At 34.2% G+C, this 15668-nt stretch overlaps 1 protein-coding gene and 1 long non-coding RNA gene across 2 annotated transcripts in view; one reads left to right on the forward strand and one right to left on the reverse strand.

Annotated features, from left to right (window-relative positions):
• Window positions 1-15668, forward strand: part of LOC107155342 (disintegrin and metalloproteinase domain-containing protein 5-like) — a 104459-nt gene that overhangs the window by 65447 nt on the left and 23344 nt on the right. Inside the window, 4 exon segments of the mRNA XM_048792725.1 lie at window positions 6521-6681; window positions 6683-6717; window positions 8749-8839; window positions 9564-9783. Of these exon segments, the coding sequence (XP_048648682.1) occupies window positions 6521-6681; window positions 6683-6717; window positions 8749-8839; window positions 9564-9783 (507 nt within the window).
• The window catches only part of LOC125613205, an 11900-nt gene continuing 697 nt past the window's right edge, over window positions 4466-15668 (reverse strand). The window contains exons 2-3 of the long non-coding RNA XR_007343704.1: window positions 7758-7764; window positions 4466-4480 (exon numbers count right to left, since the gene is read on the reverse strand). This is a non-coding gene — a long non-coding RNA (uncharacterized LOC125613205). The remainder of the gene's footprint in view (window positions 4481-7757; window positions 7765-15668) is intronic.

The raw sequence follows: 15668 nt of genomic DNA on the forward strand, positions 1-15668 counted from the left end.
CCTGTCTTGTTCCAGTTTTTAGAGGTGATGCTTTCAATTTTTTTCCATTTAGAATGATATTGGTCGTGGGCTTATCATAGATAGCTTTTACTATGTTAAGATGTGTTCCTGTTAGCCCTAGTTTTTCTAGTGTTTTGAACATGAAGGTGTGCTGTATTTTGTTGAATGCTTTTTCTGCATTTATTGAGATGATCATATGATTCTTACCTTTAAGTCTGTGCGATGTGATGAATTACATTTATTGATTTCTGTATGTTGAACCAACCTTGCATCCTTGGGATGAACCCCACTTGATCATGGTGCACTATCTTTTTCATATGTTTTTGTATTTGATTTGCCAGAATTTTATTGAGAATTTTTGCATCTATGTTCATCAGAGATGTTGGTCTGAAGTTTTCTTTATTTAATATGTCTTTGTCAGGTTTTGGAATTAGGGTAAGATTGGCCTGATAGAATGAGTCTGGAAGTGTTCACTTTTTTTCTATTTCATGAAATAATTTGAGGAGTATTGGTATTATATCTTCTTTGAAGCTTTTGGAGAACTCAGCTGTGAATTTGTCTGGACCTGGGCTTTGCTTGGTTGATAGGCTTTTGATGTTTTCTTCTTTCATTGATTGAAATTGATCTGTTTAACTTGTGTATATCATCCTGATTCAGTTTGGGTAAATCATATGACTCTAGAAATTTGTCTATGTCTTTGGTATTTTCTTTTTTATTGGAGTACAAATTTTCCAAAGAGTTTCTAACTATGTTTTGTATTTCTGTAGTGTCTGTTGTGATATTTCTTTTTTTTATTATGCATTTTAGTAATTTAAGTTTTCTCTCTCCTTCACTAACATGGCTAAGGGTTTGTCAATTTTATTTATTTTTTCAAAGAACCAATTTTTAATTTTGTCATTTTTTTCAGTTGTTTCTTTTGTTTTAATTTTATTGATTTCAGCCTTGATTTTAATTATTTTCTGTATTCTACTATTTTGGTGTTGATTTGTTCTTTTTCTAGGAATTTTGACTCTTGAACTTGAGAGGAGTTTGTTTGATAAACATAGATGCTCATTTGTTTGGGGCAGATATATTTGTAATTGTTATGTCTTATTGGCATATGGTTCCCTTAAGCAGTATTAAATGGCCTTCTTTATTCCTTTTGATTAACTTTATCTTGATGTCTCCTTTGTTTGATATGAGGAGGGAAACCCCTGTTTGTTTCCATAGTCCATGTGATTCATCTTCAGTCTGGGGATGTCTTTTCCTATGAGATGAGTCTCTTGTAGTAGCATATTGTTGGGTCTTTTTTTATTAAATCCAATTTGCCAGTCTATGTCTTTTTATTGATGAGTTTAGGCCATTAACATTCAGAGTCATTATTGAGAAATGGTTTGTATTCATGGTCATTTTGTTTATTGGTTTTTAACTTGGCTTGATTTCTCCTTTGATTGGTTTTTCCTTTAGTGTAATACCTCCTTTTGCTGATTTTCATTGTTGTTTTTCATTTCCTTCTCATGGAATATTTTGCCAAGGACATTCTGTAGTGCAGGCTTTCTAGTTGTAAATTCTTTTAATGTTTGTTTATCATGGAAGGTTTTTATTTCATCATGAAATCTGAAGCTTAATTTTGCTGGATATAAGGTTCTTGGTTGGAATCCATTTTCTTTCAGAGCTTGGTATATGTTTTTCCCGGATCATCTAGATTTGAGGGTCTGGGTTGAGCAATCTGAAAAGATCCTAATTAGTTTACCCCTATATGTAATCTGATTCCTATCTCTTGTGGCTTTTAAAATTATCTCCATATTCTGTATGATAGGCATTTTCATCATAATGTGACTTTATGTAGATCTATTGTGATTTTTGTACATTTTGTGTCCTGTAAGACTCTTGTATTTGATTTCCACTTCATTCTTTATGTTTGGAAAATTTCTGATATTATTTCATTGAATAGATTGTTCACTCTTTGGTTTGCAATCTATGTCTTCCTCTATCCCAGTAATTCTTAAAATTGATCTTTTCATGTTATCTGATAATTTTTGGATGTTCTGCTCATGGTTTCTCTTACCATCTTCACTGTGTGGTCAACTTTATTTTCAAGATTATATATTTTGTTTTCATTGTAAAGTTTGCCTTCTACATGATCTAATCTGTTGGTGATGCTTTCTATTGAGTTTTAAATTTGATTCCTTATTTCCTTCATTTCAAGAATTTCTGTTTATTTTTTCAGAATATCTCTTTATTGAAGTAATCTTTTGCTTCCTGTATTTGTTTATATAGCTCTTTATTAAAATGATATTTTGTTGGTTGTATTTTATCTCTTATATTATCCTTGAATTCACAGAACATTTTAATTTTGTACATCCTGAACTCCTTATCTGACTGGCCATGGATTGTAATAGCGTAGTGTCTTGGTTTGTTTTGGGGCACTTTCTTCCCTTGTTTTTTTATGTTGTTCTTCTGTCTTCCCTTCCAGCAGTGTGGACCCAAGGTATTATAGTTTTTACCCTATAGGTTTTTAGTGTCCCTGCAGATTTCCAATACCTCTCCTTTAAGGTGGAGATAAATATTAACAGATTCCACTACAAACAATATACAGCTTTAAACCAAATTGCTCCTATTAAGATGTTTATGGTTTTGTCATAATGGACATAAATGGTGAGTTTAAATATTATCTACAATATTAAACAGCAGGTTTGCAGAAGGGTCAATAGTTTCTAAAATGGTGGACAAAGAGAAGTGGGGGGGTGCCGCAGTCTGGCTGGGCACAATCAGGAGCCACTTGTCAAAAGAAACTAACTTTATTTTTAGAACCACACACGCCAAACAAAACAGCCTCTCAGGAAAAACCCTCAGAGCCTCAACTGCCACCACCGGCTTTCCACAAGCCTCTCTCTCCCACACAAGCTTCTCTCCACCTCCCACAATCCTCCTGCTCTTGAGGCCCATTGGCTGGGTCTCGTGGGTGGAGCCAAAAAAGTCCCCCAATGAGCAGCTCCGTGGTCTGAAAGGGCAGGGAAACAGCCCAATGAGCATCACCACAGAGGAGCCAATCAGCTAGGTGTTGCTGGGGCCGCTGTGAGCCAATCATCAGCCGGCAGCTGGAAGTTTGCTGGGGCCCCTTCGGCTGTGGCTCTCAACAGGGGGGCGTATAGGATGAGATGTTAAAGAGGAAGGAGTTGAGGATATAAAGTTCTTAGGAAGTGTGAAAGAAGAATCAAAAGAAGTTGGCTAGTAGCACCAGAAAAGAGAAAATAGAGAAAGAGATTTTGGGGGAGATAAGTATGGGGAAAACAATAGAGAGAGTACAAAAAACAAATAAACATAAGAATAAAAAAATAAAAAATGTAAAAATAAAAAAAGTATGTACAACACAACTGTAATATGCTATTGAGCTATCCCAGTCCTCAGTAGCCTAGTGCATTAAAAGTACTTGGTTTCACAAATGTTGGGGATGTGAGGGTGGGGAAAGACAGAGAAAAGAAAAAAAGCCTCAAAGGAAAATTAAAGGACAGTTTCTGTTGGACTTCTTTCCTGCTATCCTTTTTATCCAGTAGGTGGGGTTGTCTGTTGTTTGCTGGTTATCTGCACCCTCAGGATGGTGAAGGTATTAGGGTGGGAGGGTTGGTATTGGAGGTGAAACTCCTAAAGGTGGGGTATAGCACTTTCCAATCCCCATTGGAATAGTGCACCCCAAGGATCTTCTTTGGGGCCCACTCATGTGTTGTGGGTGCCTAGCTTTATCTCCGTATATATCTCCTGTAGACCTCACAATTCCTAGTCTCTATTTTAGTCTCTATACTATATCTCACTTACCCCCTCTCTTTCTACTTCCCAATCAGGAAATTCTCCAGAGGACTTGTGGGCTGCATTATGGGGCCTGCACACCTGTCATGGAGAGCAGTTTTATACCAGACAGGTCAGGACCAGGCTTTGCAAGCTACAGACTGGCCACTAGCCACAAGCACTGTGCTGGGTTAGTGGCTATGGGGGAGGGAGGAGTTGGGGGACTATAGGTAACTTAATATTGCTTCTAGGCCCCAGCTGGTGTCCCAAGCTCTGAGTTGCCCCAACTAAAGATGGCGATGGTGGTAGTGAGGATAACCCAAGATGGCAACAGAAGTTTCCCAAGATGGAGGCGGTTGCTTTCAGAGATGGGGTGTCAAGGTGGGGAAGGTGGTGTCACTGGTCAGTGTGTTCAGAGATGCAGCTCAGTGGTGTGCAGTGCTGTGGTGGGTTGCTGTCTCCAGACCCTGTCCCATGTCCCCAGGCTACCTCGTGGAGCAACTATGGCAGCAGTTGTAGTGTCCCAAGATGGAGGTGATTAGAGAGTCCCATGTTGGTAGATGGGGGTCCACATGTGGATGGGAGACCTACATGGGAGTGGCTTCTGGGGGTCCTGTGCAGATTGGAGGCTGGGAGTCCTGCTCGGGCACAGCCTGGGGGATCCTATGTGGGTGCTGAAGCTGGATGATCTATGTGAGCTCAGTGACTGGAATTCCTGCAGGGGTCAGGGGTTCTCTAATAACTTGAAGAGAAACAGTATTCCCATGGCTTGAATACTATGTCACAGAGTGATAAGGAATGCAGATTCCCTCTAGCTTGCCATCTTGGATCCCTGGTTTCTTAAAATTTTAACTCATTTCATTACCTTTATTCATAAAAATTTTCCTTGATTTAAATAAGATCTCATTATGAGTACATGCAGTTCTACTTTTCTATCACTAAACATCTCATAATGTTAGTTGTTTACATTAGATATGACTTGAAACAAATTTAGTTTCTATTTTATCTATCATAGGCAAGTGTTTTATTGATTATCAATTTCTTTGTCATTGCTACACCAAGTAGAATTATTTTTGACTGAATAAAGTCCATTTTCCTGTGCCCAAGTATACATTTAAAAAAATATGTTTCGAGACTTGGTAATAAACACATTTCACATTGGTCCCTAGATCCAGTTGTGAAAAGGTACATAGTTCAACTTATGATTTTTTTGACAGATAATGGTAGTTTCATTAATATGTAATCAAGATGGTAGTGGGGGCAATCAGAGGTTATAAATGAATTTGCTCATTCCTGGTCCAGTTACAGACGGAGACAAAACTTTGACCATGCATTTAGACAAAACATGTACAATAGACAAAACATGTACAAAGTGAGAGTCTTGGTAAGAATAAAATGTTTACCCCCCTCCCCACCCCCACAATTAGAAGGAAAAATGTCATAAACAAAAATAGTATTTAAAATTTTCCGGCAACAGCAAATTGATCAAGAGAGTCAAGGAAAGAAATCCAACACACATGTTTTTTTTTTTTTTTCTCATTAATCATGGAGGTAGTAGGAAATTTCAGCTTGGTTCAGACAGCATTTAAGAAACTGAGTATTCATAGGTATGAAAAATATGTTAGAATAAAAGTAAAATTTTCATTAATACAAATTTGTAAAAGGAAGCAAGTTGTGAGAAAATAGTGTTGATACTTTCTTATTATACTTTTATTCATTTTAAATTTTTTTCATTGGTTTTGAGTTGAATGTTAATTCTGTAAGTTTGGGTGACACAAGTAGATACTATGTTTTCTATTGTTGTCTATCACTTGGAGAATTTCAGTGATATTTGCTACAAATAATTTTCAATGCTCAAGAAAAAGTACTGAGAAACCTATTTTGGGGAGATGAATATTATATCAGCTGGCCTCTGGGACCTTTGAAAACTAGAAAACTTACTTTGAATAAGATAATGATGAGGAATTGGGGCTTATATTGATGAGAAGACAGTTTCCAGAGTTGATGATTAAATGTTTCTTTGCCCAATCAAGCATGCAGAAGGCAGCCCTGAAATAGATCAGCTAAATCATAAGCACTGAATACTAACTGCAGAAATTATTTTCTTAGTTGTTAACAACATGATATATGAAATAAACTTTGTGTTGTGTATCCTCAAACTATCTTATTTTAAAATCAATATTTTTTCAAAATATTTATGATGTGTATTACCATTTCATAAATATTTTCTGGTTTCTTAAGATTGATAATACAGGGACTTCAGAAGCTGCCCATAGCCATAATGGCTTACAAGGAATTTTTGTATTACTTTTTTAGCTCCTTCCTATTTTAGCAGCCTGCTTATCTTTGAGATTCTAACATCTCTTAGAAACATTATCCACTGTTTATGTGCACAAGAAATTCGTTAATATCTATGTGATGCTTTAGTAGATAACAAGAGATTTTCTTTTCTTTTTACTTTGCGGTGGGGGGTGGTGGTTATTGAACCCAGGGGAGGTTTAATCACTGTGCAGCATCCCCAGCCCTTGATAGGGCCTTTCTAAGTTGCTGAGGCTGGCTTTGAACTTGCAGTCTTCCTGCCTTAGCCTTCCAAGCCTCTGGGATTACCAGCATGTACCACCACTCAGGCTTGCAATTTCCATTTTTAAAATTGCTTTTGACAATTTAGGAAAAATATTGAATGGGAATTTAGAACCTAAAGAGAAAGAAAATTAAGTATCATTGATACTATTCTTATGATTCTTTCCTCTCCTAGATAAAACCAGCTAATATACTTTGTAGGAAATCATTTGATTCTTTCTGTGATTTCAAAGAATTTTGTGATGGGAAAAATGCATACTGTGTGGACAACACTTTTTCTCGCAACGGACAAGAGTGTGATTCGGGTAGAGGCTACTGCTTTGATGGAATATGTCGGTTTGGACAAACAGTGTCAAAATTTAATCGGAAGTGGTAATGAACTTAATATTTTCTCAGTTCCTTAAATATTATTATTCCAAAATCAATTTTATACTATAAAAAGGTAAAAATAATTTGTTAATGACTGAAAGTCCTGCCTAGTATATATTTGTGTTAACCTCATCAGACGTTAATTCTTTCAAAAATGTTTTTGCTTGCGATATCTATAAGCAAATGTAGAAAAAATGAAAAGCAATTTATTCCTAAAATACCTTGATTGTTAGATAATGGAAATTCTTTGATCTGGTGTCTATGCTTAGGGCCAGTTGTCATCCATAGTAACCTAAGTTAGTGTTCCTAATTTGTTAACTTTCCAAGTCCCTTTAAACATGTTTACCTACAATATTGGAATCTCCCAGATTTGTGGATTTTTATCCCAATTTACTCTTTCTTATAATTTCCTAGTTTCAGAAATCTTATATTTGGGATTTAAAAAAAGAAGGAGAGGACAGTGCTCCTTTTATTTTAGTTTCCTACCTAGCAGCCTTCAAAGATTTTTATAAATCCAAGGAATTAATAGATTAACTGCCTTGGGCAGTAAATAATAAAATGATGATGATGATAATGATAATAATAATAATACAATAAAATTCATATATCAAGAGCAAACTTTTTACATCTCTTTGTGTCTTTGGAATATACTTTTGTATGGCTCTCATTTCTAGACCATGGCTTAAATTTCTGATAGTTTCCACCTAACATTAACACAAAGATCTTCTGCAGAAAGGGTCCTTAAGTTTTGTGAAATGGCATCTCAGTCTTAGGATTATTTTCCTCAGCACATACAATTACTATCCCAGAAGCAATTAACCTCAGACTATCGAACATGGAAGGGAGGTTTTAACATGAAGTGTTAATTGAGAGAGAGAGAGAGAGAGAGAGAGAGAGAGAGAGAGAGAGAGAGACTCTTCTGAGTCTTCTGAGGACTTTTTAGGGGAACTCAGTCAAAGTCTGTTGTTCTTGTATGTGAACACCATTCTAATGGACTTCCTCACCCATAGGCAGAAACACAAGTGTCTGCTAAGCTTCATCACAGACCTGCTCTGGGAATGAAGTATGGTGAAAAAGTATTGTGAGTTATAAACATAAAGGAATTAACAACTGCCATTAAATAAGTACATTTTGTTCAAGGATCTTTGAACTACCAAAGGAAAGGAAAACCAAAACCAAAAACAATACAAAAGAACTAAACAAGCAAACAACAACAACAAAACAACAGTCATTAATGTTGACTTAGGCCTACTGGGTTACAAATGCATCTTTTCCTCCGAATCTCTTCTAAGAGAATTCCCACAGTAGGTTACTGGAGTTCCTATTGTCATTGTCCTTTGACATTTTCTGTCCCTCCACTATGCACCCTGGTAACTTCTGATGCAGCTATGGTCATCAAGGGTCTGTCCTAAAATGTTCCAATCTCCAGTTACTCCTAATTTACCATGTCAGAGTGATGAGCACCTATTGTAAATTGAATTTTTCACAATTTAAAAACTAGACATAATTAAATATATCAAAAAGCTGAAGTGGATGAATATTGATGTCCTTTTTAGTTTTAAAATTCAATAACTCTTATATGGTGATTATTAGGATACCAGGGAATAGGGATGGGGGCTGTAGTATGGGTTAAAGAGAGTTAATGATCTTTGAATTGGTTATCAGTATTACACTCTAGATAGTATTCCTCTATTAATACGGTAAAGTGTATCTTTACAATAGGCAGGGAACTAAGACACAAAATAATCATTTTAGGAGAAATAGGACCATCATTGCTTATTTTCCTAAAACTATAGAACCTTTCTAATAATTTTTCTGTTTACTTTCTGTTTAATATAGAACAAAGTCCACCAAACTTAAAATTAGAAGCTCTCTTTTTAATCTAGTTTTCACATCATCAACCTTTTAATGCTGGGGAACTATTCATCTCTTTCAGAATCAAATAATGATTTCCAGAGCAGATACATTATTTCTATTATATAATCCAAATTCTGAATTCTAATTTACCTAAGTTGTTATTGTTGTTGTTTTTAGATTCTAGAGGTGGTTCATTTGCTTGTTATGAGGAAATAAATTCCAGAATTGATAGATTTGGAAACTGTGGCGCGGACATTTGTCGTTTTCCGTATGTATTTACAAAATTACAATTATGCTTGGAATGTAGGTGATAGGTTGCTAAAATTATAGAAACTTTTCTGTACAAAACACAATGGCATATTTTGCCTGGGTTTCTTTATCTGAGCTAAACAATATTATTTACTGCCTATAATAACATGTGTTTAGAACCTATAATATAAAAGTAATCATAAAAAACCTCTATTATTGCAAGGGGATAGATATTATTAGGCAGTTTACATATATATAATATATTTATGACATAAATTATATAGTTATACATCTCAAATGTGTGTATTAAAATTACTCATCCCATTTTTTTGTTTGAAAAATTGAAATGATCACTTGTTCAAATTTAAGAAGTTAGTATAAGGCAGAAAAGGGCTGTCAGACTGTAACAATCATTTTTCTCTTGCTAAATTGCCTCATAAAACAAAAAGAGCCATATTGTAAGTCATTGGTAATTTTTTAGAATATTATTTAGAAAAAAATGCTGAAGACCTAGGATTACATTAATAAAACATTCTTCTTAACTTAGCTATATGCTAAGTTAATTAAAAATAAGCTATAATTTCACATTTGGTAGGGAACCAAGACAGAAAGTCAACAATTTAGAAGAAATAGGGAAGGCCACAGCTACTTATTTTCTAACAACAGAGAACATATGTTATTAACTTATTTTTCTGAGTTACCTATGTTATTTCAATAATGATATTTTTCCCTTATTTTTCTAGTCATATGCTATGTGGAAAATTAGTTTGTACATGGCCACATAAGGAGATAATTTCAAGAGCAAATTTTTCTGTAATTTACTCACATGTACGAGATCAAATGTGTGTATCTACATATCCTGCTGGTCGGAAACCAGCTCATGATACGTTGACCACTTACAAAACTCCTGAAGACAGAGATGAAACCTTTGTAGAAGATGGCACCATGTGTGGTCCTGACATGGTAATTAGAACTACAAAAATTCAAGTTATTTTAAAATAGTTATTTTTATGGTTACACTCATTTTGATAGTATACTAACCATACGTATTTCCCCAATTATTTTTATTGTGGTAGATTACACATAATAAAGACTCCCACTTTAAACATTTTGAAGTATATAATTTAGTGGTATTAAATATCTGCATAATGTTGAACAACCATTACTACCATGTGTTTCCATGACCCCTTTTCTCTTGTAAAACTTTACTAGTTGAACAGAACAATAGCTCTCCCATTCACTCCTTCCCCCAGGTCCATTCTGAGTTCTTTCTTTATGAGTGCGACTCTGCAGGTACCTCACATGGAGGGAATCCTTCAGTATTTTTCTTTCTGATTTGTTGCATTTAGCATAAAGTTCTGTGATCTATACTGAACCATAAGTCAGTATTTCCTTTCATTCTTTTTAAGGCTGAATATTATTCTATTGTAAGTATATGTCACTTTTTCTTTATCCATTCATCAGCCAATGGATATTTGGAGGCTCACCCAGTTTAGCCATTGTAAATAATGTCACTATGAATGCAAGGATAAAAATATCTCTTTTAAGACAAGACCCCAATTTCAATTAGTTTTAGTATATACCCAGAAATGGGATTACTGAATATAGTAAAAAAAAATATATATATATATAAGTATGTATGTGTGTGTGTGTGTATATATATATATATATATATATATATATATATATATGAACTACCATAATGTTTTCCATAATGACTATCATTATATGTTTCTGCCAAAATTTCACAAGACTTCCATTTTCTCTATGTTATCATCAATACTTTTTATTTTCTGTTTTTTTCTTCCTTTTATTTTCTTGTTTTGATAGCACACATCTTAATGGATATGAAGTGCTATCTCATTGTAGCTTTTATTTATATTTCTATAATGATTAGTGATATGAAACATCTTTTCATGTACTCATTGGCCATTTGTATATCTTATTGAGATGGATATCTTATTTGACCTATTATAGTCCATTTGTAATATTTCTGTCATTGGGCCTGTACCACATTATTATCATCACTGTAGTTTTGTAGTAAGTTTTGAAATCATAAAGCATGAGATCTTTACAATTTTTCTTTTTCCAAGACTGTTTTGCTCTTGGGTCCCTTGAGTCTCTATATGAATTTAAGTTCTGATTTTTCTGTTTCTGTAAAGTATATTATTGGAATTTTGATGAGAATTGCATTGGATCTGTAGATTACTTTGAATAGTATACACATTTTAACAATATTTTTTTGAAACCAAGAATGTGAAATGTGATTCCATATATTTATGTCTTTAGTTTCTTTCACTAATGTTTTGTTGTTTTCATAGTCCCAGTTTTTCACTTCATTGGTTAATTCCTAAGTATTTTTTTTTCTTTTTTGGTGTTGTCATAGATTGAATTATATGAGTAGCTATCTTTTCAGATTGTTCATTGTTAGTGTATAAAAATGCAACTAAATTTTTTGTTGGTTTTTTTTATCTTGATACTTTGCTGAATGCATTTATTCTAATAGCATTTTTTGGTGTTTTCCTTAGAGTGTTCTACATATAACATCATATCATGTGTAAACAATGATGGTTTTACTTCTTGCTTTCCAATTTCTATGCCATTTTTTTTATCCCTAATTGTATTAGTTAGAACTTCTAGTATTATGTTGAATAGATGTGATGAAAGCAGGCATCTTTATCTTGTTCCTGATCTTAAGAGACCTTATTTTTTTTATTATCAACTACAATATTTACTGTTGGATTTTCATATACAATTTTTATTCCATTTAAGTAATTTTCTTCTCTCTCTAGTTTGTTTATCAGGAAAGAGTGCTAAATTTTCTTGAGTACCTTCTCTTTACCAATTGAGGTCAGCCTGTATTTTCCTCCTTTAAAGATTAAATGTCTCTTGATAGTACATAACAAATATTTTAATGCCATCAATTTATGAGTCACATTTTATAAACCCAAACACATTACTGTTTTATAGATTTTTAACCGACCAAAGTACTTGAATTTATACTTAGCAAATGATAGTTCCATATTTTAACTTATTTGTAAATGACTCAGATGTTTTACTTCTATCCCTTAAAACATTTATCACAGTGATATTTATCTACTTTATTTCCAATAGTTATTTCTACATTATCTGTGAAATTTAAGATACCAAACATAGACTTTTCCAAGGTTGGGAAAAAAGAGTTGCTGTAACAATCTTGATTGACTAGAAATCCAGGCAAAGAAAGTATGTTAACTGTTATGAATATAGCTTTGTTGTACCTTTCTAATAAATTTACATTAACCAATGTGTCAGGAATTTACTTATGCAAAATTCTAGTCATAAGTCAAAGAAATAGAAATATACCAAGTTTACCAGGTTTATAACTAGAGAGTTAAATAAAAATTATATTTATGGCAAGCTAACACAAGTTGAGGCTACTTATTATATGGCTATATATGAAAGTCTTTATATAAATCTTGAATTTCCAGTCTGAAAGTTAATTTTTCAGTGACTTCCAGCAGAATTGTCTAAAATATCAATCATTTAATAAATGGCTATCTCTATTTATTTATTTACTTATTTAAGGTACCAGGGATTGAACTCAGAGGCACTCAACCACTGAGCCACATCCCCAGCCCTATTTTGTAATTTATTTAGAGACAGGGTCTCACGGAGTTGCTTAGCACCTAGCACCTTGCCTTTGCTGAGGTTGGCTTTGAACTCATAATCCACCTGCCTCTGCTTCTTGAGTTGCTGGGATTATAGGTGTGCTCCACCATGCCCGACAACAATAAGATGGAGAGCTAAAAGCCTCCAATCAAACAAACAAACAAACAAACAACAACAAAAATATACAATGTAGGCATGCAGAACCCAAAAGTGATTTCACCAGGAAAAAACCCCATGAACTCAAAAGAACAGAAAAATAAAGTGACCATGGATAGCCTCAAGTTCTTTCTAGGAATTTTGGGGGCAGTTTACATAGGCAAATATTAATTAAACATTGCCCAATTTTTGTTAGAGTATTGTCTGATGACTGGAACAAGGGTTAGTAGTTTGGGAAGTGTTTTGGACCAATAAATGTACTTCTTCTAGGGATTCCTTCCCAGTGTATCATCAGTGGGCTGTAAACATCAAGATGCATGGGTAGCTCAAGATATAGGGTAACCATGCCCTTATGTTCATCTCCTAGACCAGGTGTTTCTTTCAACTCACAAATGGGATAAGATTTTTTTTATGGAATCTTATGAGGCTGCAAAACATAATAGGCTATTCATCTTGACAATTTGTTGAGACTCTAGTCTCTTAGGGTCATTCAGAGTGAACCAGAGAGAGCATTTGTCTCTTACTTTTTTTTTTATACCAGGGATTGAACCTAGAGGCACTGAACCACTAAGTCACATCCCAAGCCCCCTTTTTCTAAAATTTTGAGACAGGGTCTTGCTAAGTTGCTCAAGGCCTTGATAAGTTATTGAGTCTGGCTTTGTATTTGTGATCCTCCTGCTTCAGCCTCCTGAGCTTCTGGTGGCTCTTTTAAAAACACATAAAACACTCACATTAAATTAGAGTGTACTTTCAGTTATATAGTCTATGCTATACCACAAAGATAAAAATCATCTTTTTCTAAGTCACAGATTTATACAAAAAATTTCTAGGGTACACTGAGAAAGAACCAATGCTTCCCTTTTACATTCAAAGCACAACAGAGATCTCCAAACCCACCATAGTTGAACCAGACCCCTCCTTTCACCTCCCTGGAAGCTGGTACCATAATCACAAACAAAATCCAATGGACTGTGTCTGACAGCTGGCTCCAGAAGAACTGAAGATGGGCTCAAAAGAAGGGACATAAAAGCCTCAAACAATTAAAAAAAAAAAGGAAGGAGGGCCAACATCTAGTGCTGGCAAGAATTTACTAGGGGGTCAAATATGGGGCCCATATATTCCTAAAATTCATTTTTCTGTTTTATCAAAAGTGACAAGTTCAGTTGACTCTGGCTCAAAGGGAAAGAAAGAAGCTTTCCAAAGCTGTGTTGCAGCTACATGTACCATCCTTACTTGTTACCTTCATCCAGGGCTGAATAACTAAGGGTTAAGCCCCTGGGAGTGTAGTATACAAATGACCCTATTGGAGAGCATTAGGTCTGCCAGGATCACCAAGCTTTGTTACTAGTAAGAGACTAGAATCTGGGGTCCCAAGTAACTTTCACCTGCCTGCAAAAGGAATAAGAGAAGAACAACATAAACAGAAAAAATAAATTTCACGCTCAGTTTAGCCACACTGGAATGACAGGTAATCTTATTGAACAGAAAGTTTGTATCCTTTGAAGGACATCTCCCCAACTACCCTCCCACCTCCCACTCGTAACTCAATTTCTAGAAACTATTATACTCTGTGCTTCTTATGAGTACAACTTTTTTAGATTTCACATAAAAATGAGATGGAAAGGTTTTTGTCTTTTTGTACCTGTCTTATTTTATGTAAAATAATTCCTCCAAATTCATTCATGTTGCCACACATGATGTGTTTTCTTCGTTTTTAAGGTGAGTAGTATTCCATTATGTATACATCTCACATTTTCTTTATCCACTGATCCATTGAGAATACTTACATTATTTCCATATCATGGCTATGGTGAATGATGCTGTAGTAAATATCAACATGGGGATATCTCTTTGGCATATGATTCCATTTCTTTTGGATATATATACCCTGAAGTGGAATTGCTAATTCATATGGCATGTCTATTTTTGTATGCGTGTGTGTGTGAAGAATCTCCATAATGTTTTCCTTAATTGTTCTGTTAATTTACAATGTGTATGAGGGTTCCCTTTTCTTCCTGTCTGTGTCAATACTTATCCTTTGTCTTTTTGATAATAACTCATTTAAAAGTTATAGGGTGATATCTCATTGCCATTTCAATTTTTTATATGTGTTATAGACTTCTGCTTTGTTACAAGCTTTGTTCAGGTTTCTCTGAGGCTTACATAAAATACTCTGTATCTATACAGGGCTATTTTAAACTTATAACAACTTTGCATATACAAATTCTCACTTTTACTTTGCCATCTTCCACTTTTTTGTATGTGTTTTTGATGCCATAATTTGTATATTTAAAAATTTTTATCCTTAACCTATTATTGCAACTTTGGTTACTTATAATAGATTTGCCTTTTAACCTTCATACTAATTTATACTACAGATATAATTGATTTATATATTGAATGCCCAATTGAATTTTTTAGTTCAATGACAGTAATCTTCAGATCTATCATCATTGTCGTATCAAAGTGTTGTCAATTTGTCATTGTTCTCTTTGTACTCATTGCACCAGTGAATTTTGCTTTAATCTTACGAATTAGCTTCCTCTTCCTCCAGAGGAACTCCCTTTAGGATTTTTTTGTAAGTCAGTTCTCATGGTGATAAACTCTCAAACTAAGCATTTTGTTGGGAAAATTCCTTAGAGCCCCTTAATTTTTTGAGAAGCAGGATTACTGGGTGTAAAATTTTTGTTTGGCACTTTCTTTTTTCTTTCAGTATTTTGAACATATCATCCCAGTACATTTTGACCTATGAAAATTCTGCTGAAACTTGGCTAATACTCTGAAAGAGGTTCCCTTTTATATAACTTAATTTACTTTCCCCTTGCTTCTCTCAATATTGTCCCTTTGTTTTTAACTTTATACATTGTGATTTTGGTGTGCCTTGATGTAGATTACTTTGGATCTATATTATTTAGTGTCTTGTAATCTTCCTTGATATAGGTCTGCCAGGACTAGAACATTCTCTGCCATTATTTATTTGAATATATATATATATATATATATATATATATATATATATATATATATATATATATATATAT

Source organism: Marmota marmota, unplaced genomic scaffold (assembly GCF_001458135.2).
Source record: "Marmota marmota marmota unplaced genomic scaffold, marMar, whole genome shotgun sequence".
In the NCBI taxonomy this organism is placed as follows: Eukaryota; Metazoa; Chordata; class Mammalia; order Rodentia; family Sciuridae; genus Marmota; species Marmota marmota.